The sequence below is a fragment of the Orbicella franksi genome, chromosome 14 (assembly GCF_964199315.1).
Source record: "Orbicella franksi chromosome 14, jaOrbFran1.1, whole genome shotgun sequence".
Lineage (NCBI taxonomy): Eukaryota > Metazoa > Cnidaria > Anthozoa > Scleractinia > Merulinidae > Orbicella > Orbicella franksi.
The window spans coordinates 923,707-950,893 of record NC_138158.1 but is presented as its reverse complement, the minus strand read 5'-3'; the positions used below and the strand labels follow the sequence as shown (position 1 = coordinate 950,893).

The following is a 27,187-nucleotide window of genomic DNA, read 5'->3' as shown; positions in this document are numbered from 1 at the left end:
CATGGCCACGATAGTTGTACCTCAAAACAGCGTTCTGCAAGTCTTTTTGTTTATTCAAGCCACTGTTGTCTTCGGTCTGTGTTGGTGACGTTTGAAGCCGTCATTCATGGAAAGCAGGGATTCTAATCTTTTTCCAATATAAGTTAGCTTTTCAATTCAACGCGTATCAAAAAGTTTAGTATTTGGTTCATTTCCGTAAAACTATACAGAGCGAGACGTACATCTCAGTTCATAGAAATTTTTTGTTCCTCCCGCAAATTCAGTGTGTGTTTGTTAGTCGTTTTGGTCATAAATGGGATATCGATTTTGGCCATTTTGGTCTTAAATAGGGTATGGCTTTTGCGCTCTAGTCTGAAACTCAGTATGTATTTTTAGAAGAAGCTACTTTTTCATCATTATCGATAATACCGTCAACAAAAGCCCTTCGAAGTGCCTTTACATCGGTCTGAACTAGGGAACTAATTATAAAACAGGTCTGAAACAGGGTATTGATTTTAGGGTCAGGTCTTAAATGAGGTATCAAATTTAAGATCAGGTCATAAATAAGGTGCGGAAATCACAGATTTTGGACTTTAATAAGGTATTTTTCTGGGAGTACCCATCCATTCTTAAGAAAGAACAAGTGAGATTATTAATTAATGTTCACCACTCAAGGACCTGTATCACTGGATTTAAATGTTATTTGTATTAGACTACTTTCTCAGTACGCACGATGGCAGAGGACCGGAACAAGTAAAAGGGCCGTGTTGCTCTGAGTATACGCAGCCGGTCACGCTAACCTGAAAACCGTGACATGAAAATCTTCAGGCTGCACGTGCGCACGTCATGATCAGTAACTCCGGCATTCCATTCAAGCGCAATCGTTCGTTTAGTCTCCGACAAAACCTTACGGAAGTGGACCATGACGTTCTTGTTACAGGTAATTTAACGAAATTGGAGGTCTTTGAGGCTTAAATTTTTAAACCTAATTATACAGCTAACATAAATTACAGCTGTATTCTCAAGTTGGAAAGAACAGGCAGTTAGGCAGGCTGCGAAAATAATATGCAACAAAGCTTATCAGCTTCAACTGCAATATTGATTTAAGTAATGAGGAGTAGGGATGTTAATCGCGAATTTCTTTCAAATTTCCTCGTGGATCTGTAAGAGTCCATGCCTATTGCTGCACTGTTTTGCATATAGCTTGCAGTCAATGTGCATGACAGCGCATCGATGACATAACATGGCGGTATCTGTAGTCCTTTGTGTTCGTCTAGTTTGTCGGTTGCATGCATTAAGAAGTAAAGATCGAATTTCGATCGACTGAAACATCGATAATTCTAACTTGTTTATAACAAGGACCAGTATTTTAATTGGCGTGTTACCGAATATCAACAATGCGCCGGTATTTACATGTAATAGTTGTATATCATAACGACATTTTAGCGGGCATTTTAGACTTTGGAATATAGAATACATTAAAAAAAAAAAAAAAAAAAAAAACACCTCTAATGATCCAGGCCTTCAACACTCCAGGAACACTTCGATTCATCATCGGCTTCTTTTGGTATTGTTCTTATAAAACCGACCTCCGCAAGTTAAAGTTGATCTTTATAAAATTCATCGATATATTCAGGTCCGTATAGTAACTGACAATTAAATTGAATACCGTTAGTTGTCGGTTGTTTTTCAAGAAGATTCGTAAATGTCGATAAGGGGCTTTCTTTGTTTTTCCCGCCTGAATCATCAGACAATGTTGCGAGGATCTGGTGCTATTTGTGATAATCAGCGGACCTAGGGCCTCTTGATATGAACCCGGTAACCGGGCTGGCTCGGTTACCGGGACCAATTTCGTGGTCTGTTCATATGGGAAATTTCAGCCCGGTCTACCGGGATGAAATCCAAGAAAAACAACCAAAATGGTGGAATATAGACTTGCATCGTTTACGACTGTCGTGGCTTTGTGGACTCTTGTAACTTTACTAATAAAACTAATTCGCATACTCCTAAAATGGAAATGGTTGACCGGGCTCATATGAAGAGGCCCTTAATTAAATATATCAAAATTATGTTTCAAAGGAAGCAAAATATTTGTACTATTTGTTGAAATACTAATAACCGAAGCAAACTACAGTTGCTAGCTGGTAAGATATCACGAGATTCAACGTAACGCAATGTTTGAGTTCGTGACCGCGAATATACCCCATCGATGGTCATGTTTGGGTTCGTCTACTGGCGTTGGTCTGGATCTCCCACAAAGATCCTGTTTGGGTTTCTTTTTCTCTAAAATTTTCCTTCTATTGGTGATTTGAAGAACTTTGTAGTTCGCTTCGGAGAGTTGCGTGAAAATGTTTGAGTTAGTATTCTGAAAAGGATATTTTATCCTCTCGAATCCTCCAAGGTCAGTTAGTCTCTGTGGCTCACAGGCAGCTAACGATATGGTATTTAAGTGCGTGTACATTTGTTAGTCAGGTGGTAGAAGGAGAAGTAGTAGAAGTTAGACGGAGATTGTGCAAGACAGTAGTTTTAGAAATAAAAGACCCTAAGACCAGATTCTCGGTACCTTCCTTTATTAACAGAAGCAAACCGAATAAGCGAACAAAACTTTGAAATATAATTTTATAACCAAGGTAACGACAAACTCTTGAGTGGAAACATTAATTTTATTTGTTTACACGCTCATGGTCATTCAGGCGCCTCCCCCGTCCGCTCATGGGAAAAACTTACTGTTAGAGACCGGTCATTTATTAGAGGGGGTAAGGGGTGGGCTGGTGCAAATGAGGAGGGGGTTATTGGTATTTTGAGAAGGCATATTAGCGGAACTCCTACGCGCCGAACGCGGGTGGAAATATTTTGGATGCCACGTGACAGCCGTACATCTGTCAGTCCGTCCGTCCTCCCGTTCGTCCGTCCGTCCGTCCGTCCGTTACGTACGTACGAAAGCCGCTTTCGCAAATTCATAAGCTTTCAAGGTCTTTTCAAGGTCCATTCATAACACAGAAGATTACCTTTTGGGCTAAAAATGGAAAGAAGAAACACCAAACAATGCTTGAGAGGCACCAAAGAGAAAAATCTTGGGGTAGAGAGTCGATGGAGAGGACCTGGAGAAATAAGCTTTCCTTCGATGGCGCAGACATGACGACCCATGCGCTTTCATCTGTGTTGGGACTACAGATCGCGGATTTAAGAACGGTGCATGCTAAATACAAAGGTTTTTGCGCCAGGTTAGGACCACGCGGAAAAAGTAGATCTTTCCAAGGGCTAATGGAATCCAAAAAGAAAAATGGGGGTAGCCACGCATTTTTTCAAGATAATTAGCCTTGAGTCTCAACAAGAATGCTGACATCAGCATTTTTCTGAAAAAGAAGGAAAGCGTATTTCTTCACAGATTTCCTTAGAATTCGCCTTTACACACAGAAAAGTAAACACATTTAAAAAGATCTTTAAACTGCATGACAAATGGTAACATAAAAACCATTTTTGGTATGTTTTTAACAACAAAATCGTTGCAACAGCGCTTTTAGCGTCTCTGACAGCCTTCCTCTGGTTCAGCTAAAATACAGTCTAAATACCTTTCGCTCACAACCACAAACTAATCACGTGTTCTACAGGCTTGCCACTTCCATTTCATAACATAAAATGTAGGGGTAACCACGCGTTTTTTAAAGTTATTGATCTTTTTTGAAAAGTTTTACGGTGCCCGTTACATTTTTCCTGTCACCACCCCAGTAAGTAAGACATTTGCGTATCTCGCACTTGTTTTGCGCGCGCACTACGCCATGTGCAGGTACATGTTTACAGTTGTATTTCAGTATAATTTTCGACAGACAACAGCTAGTTTTTCAGCTGGAAGACGTTAATAGTTAGAGGTTAGCGATGTGCTGCTATTCTAGTGTTCCTGGTTTAAGTACAGGCTCATTAAACTTGATTTGGCCACAGTGAGAATTTTGTTTTCATCTTAGTCGTGTACTTGGTAGCGTAGTTGATTGCGTCAATCGTGAATAATGCACCGTCCTTAATGCAACTTTCAGGAATCCCATACAAAAAGGACGGGGGTGCTCGTCGGAAACTTTGAAAAGAACCCCTAAGAGGTACCAAGATCCTGTTTTGTGGGCGTGGCTTGAAATTTTTCACCAATAAAACAACATTAACACATTAAGTGACACTGACTTTCCCTCTCCCCTAGGAGAGCTATATCTTTTTAATCTTCAAAGTACCGAGCCAAAGCTAAACAGCAATGATCCTCTATGTGCCTTTAGTGGCACAGTAGAATAATAACATTTTGTAGCAATATCTCATTAAAAGATGACTTGTGATCAAACGATATATATACATATGTCCATTATGTTTTGAAAGCCGCAGTCGTTATAAATATTTTTGGAATGGGCTATCGACGTTGAAGCTAATAAATATGATCAAAGATAAATGTTCTTCCTTGTTCGTTCATTTTAGGTCACACTTGTTCTGGTTGTGAAGCTGTCAGGAGTATGGGCGTTTTCCTCAGGTCCTCCGTTGAGCACGTGCGAGGACATGTTTGCTTATCACAAAATTAGGGGCATGGTGCCGCGGACATATAACAAGGCTCAAACTGGAGAGTCGCCATACAACGTCAGCGTGTCCAACAGTTCGTACTCTGCTGGAGAAAATGTCACAGTGACGATCTCAGGAACAATTACTTTTAATGGATTTATTTTACAAGCCCAGGGAACTGACAGTTCAGTCCCGTGGCCAGTGGGAGAATTCGTCAACATCCCGAGTGGTACGTATTCTCTTTTGTTTCTTTCAGCCGTGGAGCGTGACAAACTAAGAACGTGTCTTATCACGCAATTTGTAGCTATGGAGGTTTTATTTCACAGTCTTTTTCTCGGAAGTCTCGCGATTCTGACGTCGCAACGAAACGTATCAGACTTTCTTGACCCTGGACAGGATCCTCCCTTTTTAACAAGTAAATTCGAGGGTTCTAAAACAAACCTCTCATTATTTCTCACAAAGCCAAATACCAGACACGGCTATAACTTAAGATCTAAACCAGGTTCAGTAGCAATACAAAAGTCAGGACTAACTCGTTTTTAGCAAGAGCTGCAAGACTCCTCCTTTTATGATCTGTTTTTTTACTTACCTTACTAGTAATTTTACTTAGTAGTTATTGACTATATATGTATTCCCTTTAAATTATGTAAATCCGTTGTATATGTTTCGTTCAAAGTTGAATAAATAAAGCTTATTATTAAACCTTACATACGGAAATCCAACTCTGGCCATCTCATAATAGCTGAAGCTTACGTGTTTATATTATTTTCCTATTTTTTCAGGCGCTCAACATGTGTATTGCTCTGGTGGAGGACCGAAGGTAATAATTAAGGATCAATCATTAACTTGTAGGAAAGCTCTCTTGGCATCTCTTAGAGTAGAGCTTACTTCACTCCTTGCTGTACAAAACAGAGCAAATTGTGAACAGTTGGAATACCTCGCAGGAGGTATTCTCCTGCCAAACAGGGCTTCCTTGCAGGCTAACCTCTCGCACATTGTCTGACAATCGTACATTGTCTGAAATGTCGCGGGCACTTTTTATCAAGTAAACTGATTTCTCTTTCTTCTTCTTTTGTTTAGAACACAGTCGGTCATAAAAACTCAAGATACAACAAAACTGAGTGGAACTCCCGCCAGTTCACATGGATGGCCCCTGCAAAGGGCGCTGGGAACATTACTTTCATGTAAGAAGACACAAGCTGTAAATTTCTCCTTGTAATATCGATTACTCGTTGACTTTGTAGTTGTTTTCGATAAATTATTGTCGTTTTGTTTTAAATTGAAGTTGTTTTGGTAGCAGGTAGAATACCCCTTTCCGTAAAGTCGCGTATGTCACCATTTCGTGTTTTAAAATTGTTCTTTAAACATGCTTTTAATTTTGAAATTTCCAACGTACGTATGACAGAAAAATTGTCGTTTCAGTCCGATGCTTTTAGTGACAAGAGCATTTTATTTTGACCCAACGGATGCATACAGAGTTAACCCATAGTAGTGCTGAGCAATGTACTGTTGTAAAGACGATCTGTAATGATGATCTATATCGAATATGTAATCTTCGCTGGCTTTTGAAAACAATTGATTTGTTTTATGTAAATTTACAGGGCCACTATCGTTCATAACTACTCCACATTTTGGACCAAACTAACCTCATCTGTAGTTGCCGGGCCACCAGCGGAACAGGTCAATAGAGGGGCCACAACTGAGAGCTTTCAGGTGAGCCTATCCATGTGAGATCCAAGCATGTTGTCACGTGAGAAGCTCCTTGTCGCTGACCAGTAGACGAACGTTCCGGCTGAGACTCAAAGCCGTAAAGCGCGAAAATCCAGCACCACTATCCGTTTTCGTCGCCTCAAAGTTTGTTAAGCCTTTGAGTCTAATATGAACATTTAGATTTTTGTGAGGAAAATTATAGAAGAGCAATGATAAATCAAATTACAAGTCGGTAAACTAGATCGAGTTTTAACCTTGCAACAAACTTTGTTTCGAATATTTTTTTGAATTTGACGGCAAGAATAAAAGACTTTCCAGGAAATTGTTAAATATATATTTGTCAGTAACGTTCTTGGGCTTTTTCTAACCAAAGGTATCTGCTATGTTTAGGTCTGCTTCCATCAAAGATGATGTTGTACTTCACAAAACGACTCATTTTTTATGACATTATAGATTGACAAGATTGGATGTGGAAAGACCAAAGGCTGTTACTCGCTGCCATCATCGTGTACCGGAAGTGCTGACTGTAATTATCTGTTCACCTACCAAGTTTTCGGCGAAAGTGTTACCATTGAAATGAGTGCTAAAGAACGATGGGTTTCAGTTGCCTTTAATGAGAAGAAACTAATGGTACGAGTATTCTACAGCTGGTTTTTTTTTTTACTGTGATGAATCGACGATTACTAAAGCATCATCAAACTGACATGGGCTGTAGCACGAAAAAGTAGGACTGAGACAATGTCCATGAAAACATTATCACTGAAGCAATGTCCATGAAAAAATTATGACTGAGGCAATGTCCATAGTTTAATTCTCTTTCAAAGTATTTAGGGTGTTTATGATAACTCTAAACAACAAAAAGGGAAACAATGACTGAAGCAAACGCCTGTTACTAGCTACAAACCTAACTGGTCAATTTAAAATAGCTGATTTATTCTTAAGACCAAAACACTCCTTTTGAGAAAACTACTTTTCTTCGTCAAAATATCGTCTTCATGTAACCTCATTGGTTATTTAGTTTAATAGTATCAATGTCGTTTTCATTGTTTCTTTGTTTCTGGGTGTTGTTTTAAAGGACAAGATGGACTCCATTTGGTGCGTCACCATGGCAACTAACCTGGCGGAATTACGTCATTACTATTCTCATCGCCACCACGTTGACCGACAAAACCTGGTAAGGAGTTGTGATTGTATGACATAAGGTCTTGAGAAGATTACTAACAACAACGAACACTCTGTAGGCTGGCAACAGTGATATCACTTTGACGAAGATAGTTTACGAGGACGGTGGAATAAAGTGCAAGTAAGAGAGGCGCCATATTCGTTTTACGTCACATATCTTGCGTGCCTGAAAAGACAATGTTAATGAATGTTTTCTTTTTTATTGGCATCAGGTTGACTCGCAAACTTACCTCAAGTGCGGATTACTTCAGAGATCTGACAGAGAAATGGTATCTTCTTTTCTCCCATGGACCAACAAGTACGTTTATCAGAGTTGATTCTTTTTCAAAAGTCGATCCTTTTAGTTTCAAGCCCCTACCTGACAAAGACCATGAACATGTCTTGGTTCAGTTAAAGAGGCAAGCCATCCATTTGCAAGTTCGTCTGGTGTGAAGTCTTCCAGGCTTCACATAACCATTCCCTTCTATTAATTCAGTACGCTATGAGTGAAAGTGTGTTTTTATGCTCTCAGGTCTTTCAGGCAGTACACAGTATCATTCTGAAAATAGAACGTTCACTGGTGCCATGGTAAATCTCTCTGTCCCGGCAATATTGTCTCATGAAGAAGTCAAAGAAACGGTAAGACGTGATGTTCAGTTGTAACAACCTTGATTCACTGAACACTCTCAGTCTGAGAACACGCTCAGTGATGGGAAATGACATCGTGTCTGAAAAAAAAAAAAACTGAGCTTGTGGTCCTTGTCACCTCTGTTGCTAAGCAACCCTGTTATTTCTTGTTACTGCGTCATGCTGACGTGACGATTATCAGTATACCCATGCGTCGTGCTAACTTCTCTTAATCATCATCTGTTCTTTTCGCGCCATGCAAGCTTATTATCATAATAAGGCCTCCACACTACTACCCCCCCCCCCCCCCCAGCTGACCTGGAGCCTTTTGGAAGACGAGTTGAAACCAGCTCTTTCGCTGAGTATGTAACATAGCCGAAGGAAACTATTCGCATACAGAACACAACACAACACCGAAGCACACACGCGGGGATTCACTGGGGCACAGGCTCCACGCTACAAGTGCTTGAAAATAAGAATGTTTGAACACAGCATTTTTTACTTGAACTTTGACTCAGCTGCTGAGATTATTAATATTATCGTTCTTTATTGATCTTTGATTGTGATTACTTCAGATTACCAAAGATGGATGCGGTAAAACAAAAAGCTGCTATTCTGAGCCCGAGAGCTGTACGACCAGCAGTGACTGCCGGTATCTCGTGACCATGAAACCCGTGGGGGGTGAGGATAGCGATTCCGGTGAGGTAGAATTTGAGCTCAGCACCGTGGGACAGTGGGGATCCATTGGTTTTAATAACGAAAAGAATGAAATGGTAAGACAGTGGACTGGTCCAATACTAGTAATGTGAGAAAAGTTAGTTTACCTTCTTTGTGGTTCTTTAGTCCGCAGGTTACTTCATTGAGTGTAACATAGCGTGGCTTGTCCGCTAGAGTGGAATGGTAGCAATCTATATCCGGATACCACTTCTGTTTTTTTTGTTTTTTTTTTTTTTTCAAGTAGTCTAAACGATTTAGTAGAATCCACTTAAGTTATACTCCCGGATAATGATAGTCATTCTGACATACTTGTGTCTTACCAAAGATTACAAGAAAAAAGAACACTGGTGATGTGAAAATATACAATGTTTGTCGACTGCAAAAATTGTTGTGTGTATTTTTTTGCTCGTCAGCCTGGTACCGATGCTTTAATCTGCGCTAAGGTTAATAGGAAAGTCTCTGTGGACCACTACTTTATGAAAGGTTACGATACTCCTACCAAGACCACCCCTGTAAGTACAGATGGTTACACTTTTAAGAGTATTAAGTCTCAGCAAACGTTTACCCAGTGTGAATACGTTATTTCTTGGGACAATCTTCACTAATCTTGGAAAGACGTCTCGATATCATCAACTGATTCCAAAAATATTGTTGAATTCTAGAGACCTGGGTCCTTAGTTCTAGATGTTGGAAAATCATCAGGTGGAGTTTTGAGCTGCCGGTAAGTCATGTGCCAAAAATATCCCAACTATAATTACAATGTAGAAGGAAGAAATACGACTTTAATATTCCATGTCTTAGTAATTCATGGAGGTAGTAGTGTCTTTCAAATTGAGCTGTTTTCGTGGTCGAAAGTTGCGAATTTTTTTTGAGGTTTGCACAAATGTTTGAATAAATTAACGTTCTACCGCCATTTGATCGTTAAAAGTAACCTGCAGAAAAAATAAACTTGTCTATATGTGCGGTCTTACTCAAGAGTAAATATCTAAATAAAATTGCGCTTTAGTTTAGTAAAATAAATTATAGTTAACATGCTACATATGCCTTCTGGCTCACGTTGGAACTGGTTTAATGTGCTCTCGTTACTTTTTTTGATTTAAGTTTTCGAAGAAAGATGAAAGATGATAAAATGGCGGACCTGACGGAGTCGTGGCATCTTGTGTATGCAAGTGGTCCCATGAGTAAGTGACGTTGATTTTTATAAATCGCAACCATTCCTTATCTAACACTGTTCTTCTTGAAAATAAACAGATGGCGACGTCATCGGTAAACACTATACTACTCCAAAAACGAGTCCTGAGAAAGTCAAGGTGGTTGACATCGGAACGCTTGGTGCAGAAAAGGAGGGCCCCGAAATGATACAAACCCACGGTGAGACAGTAGATCACAGGCTTCAAATTTCAATTGTCCGTATTGATTTCTATATAATCCTTGTTATGTTGTTTACGAGAAGTTAGTGGTACATCAAGACAATATATTGTTGTTGATGATTTCCTTTATTCTCGTCACCTATTTTCTTGACAATATGCTACCATTGTAAGGAGAATTAACCGTTCTTTGTGAACCAAGTGTGAACGCTGCTTGTTCCTTGTAGGTTGTTTGATGGTAATCGCGTGGGTTGGTTTCGCGTCGATTGGAATTTTCATGGCTCGTTACATGAAGGTGGCATTTGGAGAGAAGGTTCTGTTGGGAACTAAAGTGTGGTTCACGGTAAGTTGCCGTTCTCTTCTTAACAATGACTTCCGTAAAATTGCGTTTTCAGGAGAAGCTCTGCAAAGTTGACCATAGTCTCCTTGGTTCGTCACGCGACATTGTGAGAAACGGCCAGCAGGGAGGCTACTTTGACCTCAACTGTTGCTAACTATTTCGTTCCATCGAGTGTTTTCCACTATGGATTGGTGTAACGACTTATTGTTACCTTTCTTGAATAATAATAGTGTTTTTCTACAGCTCTATTTACACGAAGTTTATGGTCGATGTTGTTGTTTCGTAGTTTCACCGATCACTGATGATCCTAACTGTTCTGTTCACTATCATTTCCACCACCATAATATTTGTTCATGCTGGACGTTGGACCGAGGTAAGATGAAATCTTGAATTAGAGCGCCTTTCTTACAATATAGCAATTTTCACTTGGGAGTCGCTTTAGTTTTTTTAATTATACAACGCTACACGATCGGCTTGAAAAACTTCACCCTACTTTGTCATCTCATCAAAAGAAAACCAAAATCAATCGTGACTCGCTCACAAACGTTTTCCTGCGTGTGCGTCAACTAAATTTATTCATTTGAAGTTTTGATTGGTTCATTCGATTGCCTGTGTCCTTTGTGATTGGCTGTGATTGGCTAGAGTGACTACTTTGGTTTGATTTACGATACTCAATTGAAAACCGCTTTAACTTTGGTAAAGCTGGATCAAAGTAATCACATTTGGCCAACCAATCAAAACCTTAACAAGAACATGAATCCGTGCCACCATACGATCAATCGTGAATGTTTTTTGTTATGTCCCTGTTAGTTAACAAAAGAGAATATTTTTTGCTCTTATAAGTTACAACCTTCAGTGAGTAACTTATTTATTTATCGAACAACTGATAAAACGAAACAAAACGAGTGTTAACTATCTGGGATAAACTATTGAAAGCATATAACACACGTCTTTTGTTTGTTCAACAGTTTGGCTTAGTCTCTCTCATTTTTTAACTCAACAGGAGGCTGGTGCCCACCCAATCACTGGTATTATTGTACTGGTGTTAGCTGTTATTCAACCGATAATGGCATTGTTTAGACCCCACCCTGGAGAGGCCAAGTATGTTGACTGATAAACTTCTTCCTTTGTTATTTTCCTTTCACTCGTAGTTACCTCTACAATAATTCGCAGAGTTAAGCGCACGGTGAGCCCACGATATACCAAAGAGGTTGCTGAGTTACATAACCTGCTGGATAACGACATGCTGATGCAACTGCTCCTATTGATGACTTAGAGTCATGAACTCTTTTTGGAGTTTTTGTTTGATGTTGTAGTGATAAAAGACGTTCTTGTTTCCCAGTCTGTGTAAGGTTTCGAACTGAAACGAACAGCATAACGGCTGTCCTATCCAGTGACTCAGATTAATGCAGCAATATTCCCGTCTTTCTCCTCCCAAGCCCCGTCACGGCTCCTTACTGTTGTGTTTCCTTTCCTGTAGCCGCTTCATCTTTAACTGGGCCCATCGTGGTGTTGGTCTGTCTTCGCTTATCTTGGCAGGTAAGAGCTCTTTTGAATTGTTCTTCCTCTACGTCCGTACGGAAGTTGGGTTTTGGATTCAAAAGCGTCTCCAAGACAAGGGTGCATTGCGGATTGTGACCGTTTCTCTTCCTCATGTAAACTGTTGTGATGTGTCCGTCTTTCAACTCAACAGTGGTGACTGTGTTTCTTGGTATTCGTCTTCCTGCCTCAAGCCTGGATGACTCAGCTCTGTACGCCATGATTGTCTACTGTCTGGGCGTGGCTATTGTGGTCGTGTTTGAGCTTTACCTTTCCCTCAAAAAGGAAAGAACGGGAACACGTTTCAGCCCGTTAGGAGACAAAGATGCTGGTGAGTAAGGAGTGACTCCAGGACTCAAGTGAGCGAGTAAAAAACAGTCAAGGAAATAATAACCCCTGTGCAAATTTGCATAAGGCTAACTAATATCACCTAAAGATGCCAACTTGTACATTCTGCATTCTGTCATGAACGAATTTCTCGATTGGGAAAGATCAAAGGAACGCACACGTACAACAGAAAGGTGGTAATGAAGCTTTGAGAAAACTTTCGCGTAAACGAGGCTTGGGAGTGAATTTTGATCAATTTAGGCAATCATGAACAAGTTGTTACCATATGTTGTTCAGCCCAATCTAGCGCGTGACATTGTCTGTCGGTTGAAGCATGTAAACGCAGATGCATTGTCATATCTATTTTTTCTCTTCACAGGTGGTCATGTTATACTGCAGCCTGCTGGAGATCAGGTTTGAGGCTCACTCACTCATAAATTCGTTTTCAGATCTCTCACGCGGGCGAAACTGCCGAAGAAATCTGGGACTGAGATGAGCTCACTAGCATAAAGTAGAGCGCCAGCTTGCTACAATGAATAAAACGGAAAGTTAATGTTTAGGGGAAGTCTCCAAGACTGTTGTTTCTTATTACGTCGTCTCCCCTCCCTTTTCCCGACTGTGTTAAACTTTTCCGAACCAATTTTTTTCCGTAAGTAGTGCACACTAATTGGATTGCACATATTAGAGTTATCTTTTTGATATTACGTATATTTTCAGTTCTTGTTTGCACGTCAGCTGATGTTGGGTTTCTCAGTTGCTCTTGTATCTGGTGTTGTCATTGCTCTTGTGGTGCTGATAGCGCTCGCTGATGGAGAAGGAGGCCATGAACATGAACATTGAATCCATCACCATGTACGTAATCCAGCACTAATGTAAGTTATTTTCCATATTTGTTGTTGAGCACCAAAGTCTGTTATTTTAGTCGCTAAAGATAAAAATTTCCAAATTGCTTAATTTAAGTATCTTAGTCTTTACATGACGTTTGTAAATAAATAGAATTCATTATTTGGCGTTACACTAGTTAAATGTGCTTCCCTTATGATTTCTTTTTTCTATATATTTTTTTTCAGGCTGGTTATATATACTTGATTAGATAGATTAGATATACTTGATAATTATATAATTAAATTCAGAAAAGCGTAATAATCAACACTGATCTGAGTTATTAAAATTTTTCCAGGTATTTAGGTCCATAATGGGTGCAGAAAACTACTTAGGTGGCTGTAGTCTTTTACACTTTTTGTAGAATTTATTGTCAGTGAACGTTTTGACGTAAAGCAATAAGTAGAAACCTGTACGGTCAGGTATCAATTTAAATGCGCATGTCCTTGTAATAGGAGCGCATATCTTTTACCTTCTTAGTCGTGGACAGTATTTCCAGTTCTCCTCTTGCAGAATAAGTCCTTTTTTGTGAGCAGTAGGTACAGCCATTGAAAGACTTTGATTTTTCGTTACATGAGGAACACATACTTGAGTATGTTATTCTGTGGATGTAACATAAAGAGGTTTTCTATTAAGATAGTCCGGGGATTGTGTAGCAGTTAAAATACGTTTATAAAAACTTTACAACTTTGTTATGATTAAAAGATTAATCTTAGAATAGTGTGAAGATCTGTTTCCTTTGTAAATTACATGGCCACAATAGTTGTAGCTAAAGGCAGCGTCCTTCAAATCTTGTTGTTTACTTAAACGAGCTTTGTCTTCGGTTTGTCTTGGTGACGTTCAAAGCTGTCCTTCATGTAAAACGAGTAATGTCATCTATATTCTACATGACTTAGGTTTCCTATTCAATGCATATCAAACAGATTAATATTCGGTTGAGTTCAGTAGAACAATAAAGCGTGACGTAAATCTTAGTTCATAAAAAGGTTTTGTGCTCATTGTCAATTATGATAAATTGACATCCTTTGATAAAGAAGGATTAAGAGTCGATAAGAGCACTAGATGGACATAAAAGACATGTCGATGTTTCTTAGCAAATAATCTGAGTTCATATTAGCTGGCTTCCATTCAACGTAGATACATTCATTGATTTCAAACCACAACCAAGTAGACTTTTCCATTTTTATGAAAGATCACGTGAGATTATTAATTAAGGTTAACCACTCAGGGACCAGTATCAGTGGATTTAAAAATTATTTGCGTTACACTACGTTATCAGTAAGCGCGATTGCAGAGGACCCGGACAAGTGAAACGCTGTGTTACACTAACTTTGCGGAGTATATCCTAAAAATGCTGGACTCTGTGGTAAGTGATTTTAAACTCAAAAATACTATATATTTCGTACGTGATACTAGCTTTGTAGTACAAAACAACGTCGGGATGCCGCAATAAACCGGTTTAAGTAATAAATATTTAGTTAAGCGAACCGTTTTAAGAAACGTATGCATGCTAAACCGACTCGAAGCATTTCGCCAGACACGAGAATTTTCATACCGTGAATGGGGTAGACAGAAAAAGAACTTTCACAAAGCGTAAATGCACTGCATGGACAAAGCCGCTATGCGTGAACAACAGAGAACAGATAAAGAGCTTTAGTGATCACATGAAGGTTATTTCCAAAACTGTACATTTTATACGTTCTGAGGTTAAGAGTGGTTGATATTGAGTCGTAATATGTTCAAATATAAAAGTAATCAATAAAAACTTTATATTTGGCAATCGTAGTGGTACAGAATACAGGATTCGGTTATCGATATGGTTTCAGTTCATGAACACAACATTAGCTGTATATTACGTAAGATGTGAAAAGATGCGATCTTGCTAGGTAGCAGGTCATGGTCAGATATTTGTACGTTACTCGTATGTCATTTGTCAAAGCAATATCTTCATATCTCAAAATCCTACAAGGCGGCGTTTTATCGACGGTTATTTTAACAGTGAAAGGACAACAATGTTACGAGGACAAACGCATTGTTGCTCTGGTTAATTCCTCTTTTTCTGACAACAAACAAACGTTTTTACACTCATTTGTAAAGCGCGGGGGAACCTTTTTTTTTTCCTGTCCTCTTTAAAGTCATGTCACGAAACATCGTTTTAATACAGACATATCTACGTAGTAAAGGAAACATTTTTCACAGTGAATGATCTACGGTGATAGTGTTTCCTACGCCCAAGCATTACACTTAAAATTCTTTCATGACGATGCGTTATTTTAAACAATAGCATTCTCTCTTTTTTTGTTTTTGAGTAAACAGTCACTGTAAAATGCAGCACTCCGCCGCAAGTGACAAAAACACTCTGATACCCTGTACAAATTTACTCAAGTTATTTTCATGCCCTTAAGATATGCTTATTAATGTTCTTCGTAAAGTCAGAGCTTTTGTTTTTCGGTGAAGACGAAAACGTAAAACCTATTAAATCAGGTTGTTCCTCTTGCCGCTCCAAATACACCAAGATTAGAGCTAGAGTTCTGCAGAAGAGTTTTATTTTTGTCATTTTGTTCTTCGGGGATTCAAGAGAAAGCCGGCTACAGAACTGTTTATTTTGCCTTGTCATGCAAGTTCGTGAGAACTAATTATGTATGAAATATATATTTAGTACATGGCTGACTAACCATTGACTTGTCAATTGCAGTTGTTGTTCAGGTTACTAGCGGTGCTGACGTCACACTCTTTGCTGACGTGTGACGGGTTCCCCTCTCATGCGCCTATCACAGTTTGTGAAAATCTCACGCCGTTCCATAGGACTCCAAGTATGCAGCCTATTTCGAGTCAGCCGCTCAACACAAGTCCATATTCGATCCACGTGAGCAGCGAAAACTATACACGTGACGCCATGATAACTGTCACGGTTAATGGCACCAAGGCTATTAAGGTAATAAAACTAGATGTCCGCACGCTTGATTTTGATAAAATTAGCGTATTAAATACTTATTCCGGAAGACAGAAAAACCATGCCAACCCAGGACAAATTAAACAATTCTTTCCCATTTGTAGGGGTTCATCATCCAAGCCCGTGCTGTGGGGGATGCCAGACCAGTTGGCACCTTTCAGGGGCCTCTGTCTGCGGACCAAACCTTCTTGTGGTGCTCCGGTGGAGAAGAACAGGTATCCTTGAAATAGAAACGTGTCTTTTTATTCGCCTAATGTTATCTCCCTTAGTCTGTTTTCTCCTTCAATTCGCCATTGAATATCCATCCTTCCTTCCTTACTCCTTTGTTTCATCTGTCTTGCGTCAACAGAATACTGTTGCTCATCACCGTTTCAAACCGCCAAATGGATCATTACCTAAATCTTTAGAATTTACTTGGAAAGCACCGGGATACAGTGTGGGAAATATCACGTTTTGGTAAGTTCTTTTTGGAACGTTCTTCTTATTTGATACTTTTATACTTTTTATATACTTTTAAGTGGTCTGTCTGACTGTGGGGTCTTTGTCTCTTTAACGGACGATCCTAATTGCATTTCTGTATTGTTAGATGAATAAAAATAATAAACAACATCAACAACGACAACACAACAACAAGCTTTATCTCTACAGCCATAAATCGGTATTGCTGTGCAAAAGCATATCGTATTTAAACATTTACACTCAAACATCATAATCAAACATTTGATTGTAATTTGCTCACAAAACAGGACGATATTTACTGCAAAGCTAAATGTTGATAACTTAATCAGTGGAGTTCATTAATTGTATAATTAATGTGCTGTTATCTAATTTTCTAATCAATGAATTCTTTGAGCAATGAACTAGGAAATGAGTTCTGTTTTCAACGTTGAGAGCAAAAAGTCTGCAGAGTCTGTCACACCCAAAGATTTTGTCATATCTACCTTCTGAAATTTCTGGTTGTTTATTCTGTTTCTATGCAAAGATTATCAGCATAATGTAATTTTAAAATTGCTATACAAGGTCTTGTACAGGATTGTTAATTTTTAAGTTTCATTTAATTTATTTTTTCTAGATCAGCTTAATTTTAAACTAAAGACCTTTTCTCGTTTCAGGGGAACTTTTGTCGAAAGCTATACCATATTTTGGGTTAGTATTCAATCTGTAACAGTCCACGGACCCACAGCTGACCCTCAAACACCACCAACGATACAACCAAGTTTTGCGGTACGGATTGTAATTGTTCAATTAATTGTTTACTTTTACGCTAGCTAATTTATTTACGCTTTTACCTTTTTTGATAAATTGGATTTGTTATTGAATATTATACCACTTTTGTTTCCATAAACTGCAAGTGTGGATATTCTCTCTGTTTTTGGAGTTTGGAGGGAGGTGGGGGAGGCGGTAACAGTGCAGTTGCCTAGTTACCTAGATACCTAAAATGGTGCATTCACTCGTCCCCAGGTAATCTTGAACCCAGAACAGAGTGAGATCTGGCAATGAGATTAGCCCCATGTTATTCTTGCCATTCAAATCCAGTTAAGATGGCGTCTCTGCACCAGTGGCTGGATTTTAGAAACGAGAAGACCCTGGGAATAATTTGGGCGTTGGTAGGCTAAAACTTTGTTGCGGATCGTTAATTCCAAGACAAACATGAAGTACTGTTTATGTACATGTAACGTTGGGGTCTTCAGGTCTTTTGTAATAAAGAACAATTGATTTAAATTATACTTCACATTGTCATTTTTAGGTAACAAAGGATGGTTGTGGGAGCGAGAAAGGTTGCTATTCCGAGCCCGAGGACTGCACAAACAGTTCAAACTGTATATTCCTGGTCACTTATCAAAGAGCAGGAGAGAACATCACTTTTGAAATGAGTGGAAAACACGGTTACGTTGCTGTTGGTTTTAACTCCAAGCAAGAAATGGTAAGAAGAAACTGAAGTTAAATATGTCATAACTAATGTCCTCTTACGTGACCCAGTTTGACCAGTTATCCTTAAGATACTTTGAGGCTGATCGTTTTTCTTAGGGTTCGACATGTGTTTATCTCAGGCTCCCGCGAACGAACGCAAAAATGGAGGCCCAGTCTCTTCTCGTCTTAAAACTGCTGCCCTTTCCTGATTTTCAAGAGGAAAAGAATCTGCAAGCAGCCTAGGTTGCCCTGGAATTTGGTGGGCTAACCTAAAGTTCATCTCGGGAACGGCGTGAAAAACTGCCGAACATCCGCAAAAATCTAGGTTAACCTGTATCAAGTCACCTACCAATTCTGCAAGGGAGACTGCTTAATACAGGTTTTTTTCTAGTTAGGTTTGTGCGTTGTATCTTTATTTCAAGGGACGTATGCTATATTCAAAGTTGTTTATGTTGTTGTTGTTGTTGTTGTTGTTGTTGTTCTTCTTCTTCTTCTTCTTCTTCTTCTTCTTCCAAGTTACCCCACCTCCTTTATTGCTGAAGTTTCTTGTGGGGGTTCGTTAAAAGAAAATAAATAAATCAACTAGCAAATGTGCAAATATGCTGCAGTTGAAACATATTGTCATATTCTCTGTAGGACCAAACCGACACCATCACCTGTTCAACTTCAGCCAGCAGTGCTGTTGAGATCAGACATTACTTCATGGATTTTCACCAGCCCATTCGAACTAACTTGGTAATTATCAAGATCTATTATCTCCTAACTGTATTACTGGCTTGTCCAACAGTCATGTGATGAGAATGGTCCTGAATAAAGGTCTCAAGACCAATATTAAGAGAACTGTAAGACAATGGATGAAAATCTTCCTTTTATTGGATGAATGAGGAATTATTGTTTCAAATTTCATTTTTACCATTAGGGAAACTCGACGGACATCATTCGACATGCCGCAGCTTATGAGAATGGAACAATGACGTGCAGGTATTTATAATGTGTACATGAACGAATCAGGCCCTATGCTGTAAACGTTACATTTGTTATTACCTCGTTTACACGCAGATACGTGGATAGGGACTGCCTTGTTCCCAGCTATTAATATTCCTCTTTGATTGGAGCACGGTGTCCGTGGAGTTATTGGCTTTTTGTATTAAAGGAAAATCGTGTTTTGTCGCCCAGACATTTGGGGACCGCGCTCCCCGCAGAAGATGTCTCGCAACGTTCTCGTTACAGAAAGTGTTGCTCAGAAAGTAAAATCAAGGTCTACTTTTCGCAACAATTAGTGTAACGAGAACGTTGCGAGACATGTTCAGACCATAGGATGCTACGCTAGGCAACACCCCGTATAACTTTTCTCGCAACAGCGCAATAAAGCTGTGAGATTAGTTGTTTGAAGGACTGGCTAGTGTAAGCAGAGCGCTTTAGTCCCCGCCTTTCAATGACGACGTGCAACTATACTAAGACGAACTAGCCAAAGCTACTGACATTCTCGTCTCCAGAGCTACCTTTTCCTCGTACCAATTTCCTCCAGCTGAAAGCGACGGGCGGCTCTGGGGACGAGAATGAGTTAGAAGAAGATAAGGTTAGGCAACCTGTTCACTTCGCTTAGTCCTTAGCATCACCGTGGATTCCTTTTTCCCGCGCTTTTTCTAATTTTGCTGCTTCTGAGTTGAATCATAAAGGGCATAATTTTACCCATTTGCAGATTCGTTCGTAAAATCTCACCCACGGGATCAAATATGACAGATCTTACAAAGAACTGGTTCTTTATCTTTGCTTGGACCGGTGTCAGTAAGTACTGCCTTGTGAATTGTACTAAATGTTTACTACGTAATTGTATGTAGGGTTTGTCGAACTGTTTCTGAGAAATTGTATTAAAGGAATACCGTGAAATAACAAAAGCATGTCTTATACACCAATAATCGCAAAAGTGTTCAAACTCCTTCGCTTTTTCAATAGCCTCGCTACCCAAGAATATGAGAAAGTATTTTTTTTTTTTTAAGCGAGTTAAATTTTGCCTTATGGCTCTATTTGTTTTTGCGCAATTCTTTACACATGCATTACTTTCTAAGGCCGCTTCTAAGCCTATATTCTCTGGAAATATACCACTTCGGTCGTGTTCTACACCTTCCTCAAATTATAGCATTTTTAACTTGCATCGACTGTCAATTGAGTGTCGTAAAACCAAAAATACACCAGTTACTTACCAATCAGACTACTCAGCCAATCTCAAACCGTTGAAAAACCAAAGTTATTGCCTGATTACTTTCGACACTTAACTCAAAACCGCTCTAATTTAGTAAAAATAGTTTGACTTTTTATTTTCTTTATTGTTATTAACCTCTGTTCTCTTCGTTGTTTTTCTTTAGCTCGCACAGGCGTCTTAAATTATCATGTTGAAAATGCATCTTTCACCGCCGAACGCGTCAACGTTACACGGCCAGCCATTTTGAAAAACGGACGTAAATTGGCGCCAGTACCGACACCCGATGGAAAACTGGAAGTAAGATAAGTTACGGATAGGAGACATTGTTTACACTTTTATTCCCGCACTACAAGGAAAGCTTTCTTTCTCTCTCGTGGACGCAGAAATTTATTTCTTTTTTTTTTCTAATCGATGTAAACATTAACAGCGAGGTTGCCGCAAGAAGGTCTTACATTGCCACAAGGCGACTTAACTTAGTAATAGCATGGATTTTAGAGTCTCATGTTAGTTTTAATTTCATCTAGTTCCTCACTTCCAAATGTGGCGACGAGAAAAGCTGCTACTTTGAGCCCGATGGCTGTTCATCCAGTGGTACCTGCGACTATCTTGTGACATTCGAACCTTGTGAAAAAAAGGATAACGTCAATTTTGAGTTGAGCGCAAAGAGCGACTGGGTCGCCATAGGATTCAACGATGAAGGCAAAATGGTAAATAACGCAATCTTTTAGCATATAACAGGAAGTCTATAACGGTCACGCAAACGCTATTTGGGACATCACGCAGTCATTCCTGTTCTTAAGCTATTCCCAGTAACATCGGTGATGTCAAATAGAAGTAAAGACGCATTTCAGTATTCGAGAGAAAGCAGCGGTTAATGATTAACTTGTACAGTGATTAACTAAGATTTTCGACGTACGTTACATACAGATGGTGACTTGGGAAGATTGCGTGACGGGAAAGATAACTTGACGGGCAAATGAGGTGGGGCCCCTCGCACAGAACTGAAAATACAATATTTCATTTCATTTTGCTTGGCAGGATGGTACAGACACTATCATCTGCTCCCGCCTCAATGATGGCAGTGTCGCTATAGAGCACTATACCTTGAATGGCTACAACAGTCCAGTTCAAACCAAACCGGTAAGAATTGTCTTCCTAAAAAGGTTCACTAATTATGTGTGAGTTTTGTTGAGTTGAACCTTCCTCAAACAATTTACTTATCAAATTTAACAACAACATCAAGTGACGTGAAAACATCGTAACAACGAGCAAACTAAACTGACTAACAGTTGTTGCTGCGTACCAAAAAACATAAAAAGTCACCTAAAAAATGAATAAAGACTAAATTAATCAAAACAGTAAGAAAGCTAAAACAAAAAAAAAAATGAAAGGAATTGGCTAGTAAGTTAATTAGCTTTAAAGCAATTGACTGACTAATGTTTAAACGGAAATTTAACTTAAGTGTCGTGAAGCATTTTGTCAGTCAGTAGTGTAATAGATTTTTTGAACTCGTACCTAGACTCCCGCTGGTCTCACGGTTATCTCTGGCGCTTTTGAGGATGGAGTTATTAAGTGTAGGTAAGTGTCGCAGCCTCAATAGAAAATGCTAAACTATTTGCTTAGGCAAAATAGACGCTAAAAATGACTTACTTTGAAAAATTGTTCGAGCTTCTTTTATCAACTAGGATTATACTTTTTTCCCTAACTTTTGTTAATTTTTTTTTTACCATTGTAAATGATTTCCTTCTTTATATTTCAGATTCTCGCGGAATAAAACAGCAAGTTCCATCTTTCGTTTAGACAAGGAGGTATTCTTGATTTACGCTCGTGGCAGCGTGAGTGGTAAGTTAATTGAAGATTTGTTTAGTCAGTAAGAAAGTAATATTTGTCTAAACAATCCTGTTCGATTACCTCAAGTGTCATTACTCAAAACTCTGTTTGTTTCTTTGTTTGTTTTGTAGGTGGCATACTTAATAAACACACTCACAGGTCATGGAGCGCCGATAAAGTCGACGTCTGTAAACTGAATGCACCACTAAAGAGCGAGACCGCAGACACCAAGCTACTTAAGGCGCATGGTAAGAAGTGTGCGAGTGTATCATTTTACTTGAAGTACAGTTGAACTTGTTTTACAATTTAAAAAGAAATCAACATCAGAAGTTTATAAACTTCTGTCTACACCTATGTTTACATCAGCAATTTAATTTAATTCCAGGCTCTCTTATGGTGTTAGCCTGGGTCGGGTTTGCTACCTTGGCTATATTTGCGGCCCGTTACATGAAAGACGCGTGGGGCAAACTGTTTGGAAAGAAGAAGTGGTTCCAGGTAAACTAGCGTTTGCATCTGTTACGTCATGCTTATGCTCACTGAAACGTCCATGGTGACACAGTCTAATTAAGGTTGGGATTAGCTCTTGTATTGTTCCAACAAAAAGTGTTGTTCGAAAGTTATGGTTTGACGTCCCCTTTCAAGAAGATTGCTTCGCGTCCACTGTAATGTGCAGTTTTCGTTCAGACGTTAATCAAAGACTAATTTAAGAAAACATTTTACTACGCAGAAGACAGCACGAAGTTTCACAGCTTTCTTCGCATAGTATGCAATCTCGATTTTTCGCAAAAGGTAGTACTCCCCAATTTTCATTTAAGGCTCCGTCTTCAGAACCTTTCTTGTTACTTCCGAGTTCTTATGTAAAGTCCTGGCCAAATGGACTCGAAAGTGGCCGCAAGTTGAACTTGCGTAGAGACTTGCGTTGGGTGGCCACACGGACTCGCAAGTTTCCTCGCAAGTACACGCAAGTCGCCAAAAACCACTGAAATAAAAACAAAACAAAACAAAACAAACAAAAAAAACATTTCAAGGCTATGTATCCTGTATTAAAATAGATTGTTTTAACAACGAATGGACGTCACTCAACTTGTGTTGACTTGGGTTGCCTGGCCAAACGGTGAAAAACTTGCGTCGGCTTGCGTTCCAATTTGATCTCGACCAAAGTGAGTACAAGTCATCGCAAGTCAACGCAATTGAGCGCAAGACCTTGCCAAACGGAATCGCAAGGAGACTCAAGTATTGAACTTGCGTCCACTTGAGAGTCCGTTTGGTCAAGGCGTAACTCCAACATTATAGAGTGTGCATCTATTTTCACGCTTACGTGATCTCATTTCGCTTTATTTTATTGTTATTTTTAGATTCACAGAGCCATGACTGTCTGTTGTTTAATTTGCACGTTGGTCGGTTTTGTGCTGGTCTTTGTTCACGTTGAAGGCTGGTCTGAAGTAAGAACGATTTATATTAATAGTGCCACTGTATCGTTGTATTGCAACTGACGCCTGAATCAAACTCGTCCTGGAATTAGAGACCTAGTAACATAAGAGAACCGATACTGTAGCCAGTCGCAACACTCTCGTCAAATAGTAATGACAAACCATAATGAATTAAAACAGGTTGGGCGGATCCTCTAAGTGAAAACGGTTCCGGGCATATGGAACATCGCGCGCCTCTCTTACGTAAAGGTCTCTTCACTGATAGCACGTGGTATGAGTTCTCCATCGTTCAGCTAGTCTTTACTTTCTTCGCTAAGAAACAGTCTGGTTCTCATACAGATAGGTCAGATGTTTTGTCTTGCCATAAAGTATAGACATCCTTCCCTTCAACTTTTCTATATCTGCAAAAGATTTAAAGCGTTCCCTGGTTAAAACGGGTTGAATTAAGGCTACAAGCTCTAAGCTGCCAGCTTTCATCTTGTAATGAACACTGATTTCATTTTCATCAATTAACAGGCGGACGTGGCGCACTCAGTATTGGGGATCATTATTACGTTCCTTGTCTGTGTACAGCCCATCATGGCTCTCATGAGGCCCGGGCCAACTGCTGAGAAGTAAGGACACGATTTGATGCGTTGTAATTTCTCAAGTTCAATATATATTAATTTCAACGTTTTTGTCTTTTGTTTAAAACTGATAAAATAGAACTGACATAATTAAGTAAAGGTGTAATTATAAACTGTCATAAGTAATATCACCGAGCGGAGTATCACATTAACGATAGATAGCTATTAGGAAGTTCCTGTCTTCTTATAGTATTCTGGTAGCTTGACTTTTTTTTTCTTATTTGTCAACAGCCGCTGCATTTTCAACTGGGCTCATCGTTCAGTTGGCGTCACTGCATTCATTCTCGGCAGTAAGTTTCCTAAAGTTGTTGTCGTTGATAATACATCAGCGAGCTCTTGATCGTTTCTCAGTACTGAACTACTTCTGGACATAAGCCAGCGTCAGGCCTTGTTCACTCTAACGACATAGCGGCATTACGACATAACCATAATGACATAAAAAGGACGTTATTTCGTTATGTTTGCAGCGTGAACATGCTGACATAATGACATAATAGCAAAATAACAGCATCATCATATATAACGCAGAAGGAGAAAAATACTGATCTTTTCCTTATGCTTTTATGTAGATGTTCACTTTGCAATATTTGCAGTCAGGAGACATGAGATGTTGGTCTCTCTTTGGAGTCAAATACTAATATTATTTTTTTTGGAATCGCTCTTTAGTTGCCAACATCTTTCTCGGTCTTCGCCTGCCACATTTGGACACAGAATTTGGAGTCTATTTCATGGTTGCGTTTTGTGTTGGGCTGCTGCCAGTTGTTGTTCTCGAGATCTATTTAATGCGCGGCAAAAAACAGCAAGGTAAGATGTAACAGGGAAATAAATTCAGTATAGTAAGATAAACAAATATCCAGGCGTATAATTAAAGAGATTAGAACCCAGAACTCAGTTGCGAGAGGCGCGCCAAAAATCAGCGCATACGTAGTCAATGGAAGAGCAGGAACAAGCATGTGTTTACCAATCACCTCACCTTTTTGCTCATTTTTTTTCTTGTATAAATTTCTTTTGTTTGCAGGTGTTTTTTACATGACGTTTGGATTCATCGCTGTCCTGGTTACCTCTGCCTGTTTGGCTCTGCTTCTGCTCATCACCATGGCAACTTAAGAAGAAACCAAGCTAGGTCAAAATGGAATGACTTTTTTCCAGCCTGTGTTGCTTATGAGAAGTCAGCATTGGTTTTCAATCGCACATGTTTTATAGTTTGTCCTGCATCTTAGGAGTTTAACTCAACTTATAAGGCTGCTGATTAAGATCTGGACTGGATCGAGGGGGTGGGGGAGGGGGGGGGGAGCACTTTTATCGTTATCCAGAAGTGTTTTTAAAAAAATGTTTACTTTTTTTTTAATAGAAATAGAAAGCCAAATTTCACGAGTTTGTATTGGCGGCACGAAATGGGCGAATCATTTTAACAAAATCATTCATGATCAGTTTTAATTAACGTGCTTGTAATAGATTGTCACTTGTGTCATAGGTAAAGAAAATAATGCAAAAACCTGCTTTTTTTACGCCCAGTAATTTGAATTGTCAGAGACGTTTTATAAAAACATGGACAATAATAAAGACACTTAAAAAGCCTCAATACTGTCTCTTTATTCATGCCACCTGCGACGACATGTAACCCCCACCCCCCTCGCACCCACAATCTCCTCTAACAAAAACGATTTTATTAGATTCACACAATTTGATACAGCCGTCAATTTAAGAGAGCGGAAGCAGTTCATTAACTTAGCCACAACTTAAGAAATTTGCGCACGATATTTTTGCTAGCACGTCTACGAAGGCATAAAATAACTGACCACTGGCCATGCAAAGCCTCAATACTGTCTCTATTCATGCCACCTGCGACGACTTATAACCCCCATCCCGTCTAACAAAAACGATTTTATTAGATTTACACAATTTGATGCAGCCGTCAATTTAAGAGAGCGGAAACAGTTCAGTGACTTAGCCACAACTTAAGAAATTTGCGCGCGATATTTTTGCTAGCACATCTACGAAGGCATAAAAAATAAAATAACTGACCACTTCCTTTCAAATAATTAAACTTTTCGCATCAACTCTCGCAATTTTTGTTTGAAATCTCGCATTCTCAGCAGGTCTTAGTTCTCTTCCGTTATTTGGACTTCAATCGGGATATCTTGTGTGAGGGATTTAACAATATGTTTTAAAATTGTTTTCTTTGTAATTGATATTAATAACTTGTAAACAGATCTTTGTTTGACAGCCTGATTATTTTTCCCGCCAAAAGCCAGCTGTTGAACGCGGTTTGCCACTTCCATATTAGGGTCTCCGTCAATCATTTGCATACAGACACGGCCGAAAAAGTTTTAGGCTTTTAATATTGAAATACGAGATTTTAAACGGCAACAGACGCCATAAACTGGTATTATTTCCTCGATTTTGGGCTGGGAACAGAATAACAAGGATAAAACAAGAAAGATACCAGCGGAGGAGGGGAAAAAATCTTGAAACATCGGTGTAATAAGCTGCTGTTTGTGGTCAACAGCGTTTGGAAGCGAATCCCGTGAGGTAGGAGAGTTAACTTGAAGTTTAAAAATTGTATTTTTACCAACAATTGCATTGCACCACTTAAAAAAAATCCGGAAAATTGTGCTATTTCGACGCAATATTTGCTTTCCGTAATGCTTAATTATATAAATTAAGATATTCATGTTTTTATTCACGTTGCAAATGAACAACCACAATGCCATTTGGCTGGATCGGCGTAAATAGTTTTGAAAACTTTTAATTCTAACTTTGATTCCGGCTTCTGCTTTTCTCGAGGTTTTAAATTAAATATCAGGTTTGTTGAATTTTCAGTCGTAAATAAAACGTTGTTTAGATCATTTGATTTCGATTGATAAACCGTCGCAATGTTTCGTTTTGCTGCAGGATTGCTGCAATGTTGTTACCAGCGCGTGTGCTCGCTGCCCGTGTTTAAATAATTCTAGTCGTAACCTGGCGGCCGGTTATGCTTGTAAAAATTACACATCTCTGTTATAATGTGGCATTGTAAATACGTACGTAATTAATTTGTCGTGATAAGGCCAAA

General features: G+C 39.1%; 2 protein-coding genes across 3 annotated transcripts; both read left to right on the top strand.

Annotated features, from left to right (window-relative positions):
- The first annotated feature begins 54 nt into the window (after positions 1-54).
- On the top strand, positions 55-13,459 carry LOC145467918 (uncharacterized). 2 transcript variants are annotated; one of them, XM_081451551.1, is made up of 23 exons: positions 55-919; positions 4,432-4,738; positions 5,292-5,329; positions 5,590-5,693; positions 6,111-6,222; positions 6,673-6,849; positions 7,295-7,393; positions 7,461-7,522; positions 7,614-7,699; positions 7,913-8,019; positions 8,583-8,780; positions 9,138-9,236; positions 9,387-9,445; positions 9,826-9,905; positions 9,976-10,095; positions 10,319-10,434; positions 10,718-10,804; positions 11,435-11,532; positions 11,912-11,970; positions 12,125-12,301; positions 12,677-12,711; positions 13,015-13,169; positions 13,368-13,459. In XM_081451551.1, exons 1-22 carry the CDS (start codon positions 902-904, stop codon positions 13,135-13,137), a joined length of 2,361 nt encoding a protein of 786 aa, XP_081307677.1. In that variant the 5' UTR covers positions 55-901; the 3' UTR covers positions 13,138-13,169; positions 13,368-13,459. The 2 variants fall into 2 exon arrangements, with proteins under 2 accessions (XP_081307677.1, XP_081307678.1); XM_081451552.1 differs by having other exon boundaries at positions 13,015-13,149; positions 13,368-13,458.
- Positions 13,460-14,462: 1,003 nt separating this feature from the next.
- LOC145467921 (ferric reductase 1-like) lies at positions 14,463-27,064 on the top strand. Its single transcript, XM_081451554.1, has 21 exons — positions 14,463-14,545; positions 15,875-16,114; positions 16,237-16,347; positions 16,482-16,588; positions 17,245-17,356; positions 17,880-18,056; positions 18,680-18,778; positions 18,963-19,024; positions 19,746-19,831; positions 20,410-20,543; positions 20,771-20,953; positions 21,285-21,386; positions 21,766-21,824; positions 22,006-22,088; positions 22,208-22,324; positions 22,462-22,571; positions 23,432-23,518; positions 24,023-24,120; positions 24,364-24,422; positions 24,799-24,936; positions 25,151-27,064. Exons 1-21 carry the CDS (start codon positions 14,531-14,533, stop codon positions 25,237-25,239), a joined length of 2,268 nt encoding a protein of 755 aa, XP_081307680.1. The 5' UTR covers positions 14,463-14,530; the 3' UTR covers positions 25,240-27,064.
- Positions 27,065-27,187: the final 123 nt, after the last annotated feature.

Bases quoted from the DNA above. Each gene is read 5' to 3' on its own strand.
- LOC145467921 (XM_081451554.1), top strand. The intron at 21,387-21,765 runs GTAAGAATTGTC...ACTCGTACCTAG, and splicing joins GTCCAGTTCAAACCAAACCG to ACTCCCGCTGGTCTCACGGT. The intron at 22,089-22,207 runs GTAAGTTAATTG...TTTGTTTTGTAG, and splicing joins CGCTCGTGGCAGCGTGAGTG to GTGGCATACTTAATAAACAC.
- LOC145467918 (XM_081451551.1), top strand. The intron at 10,805-11,434 runs GTAAGATGAAAT...TTAACTCAACAG, and splicing joins ATGCTGGACGTTGGACCGAG to GAGGCTGGTGCCCACCCAAT. The intron at 11,533-11,911 runs GTATGTTGACTG...CCTTTCCTGTAG, and splicing joins CCCCACCCTGGAGAGGCCAA to CCGCTTCATCTTTAACTGGG.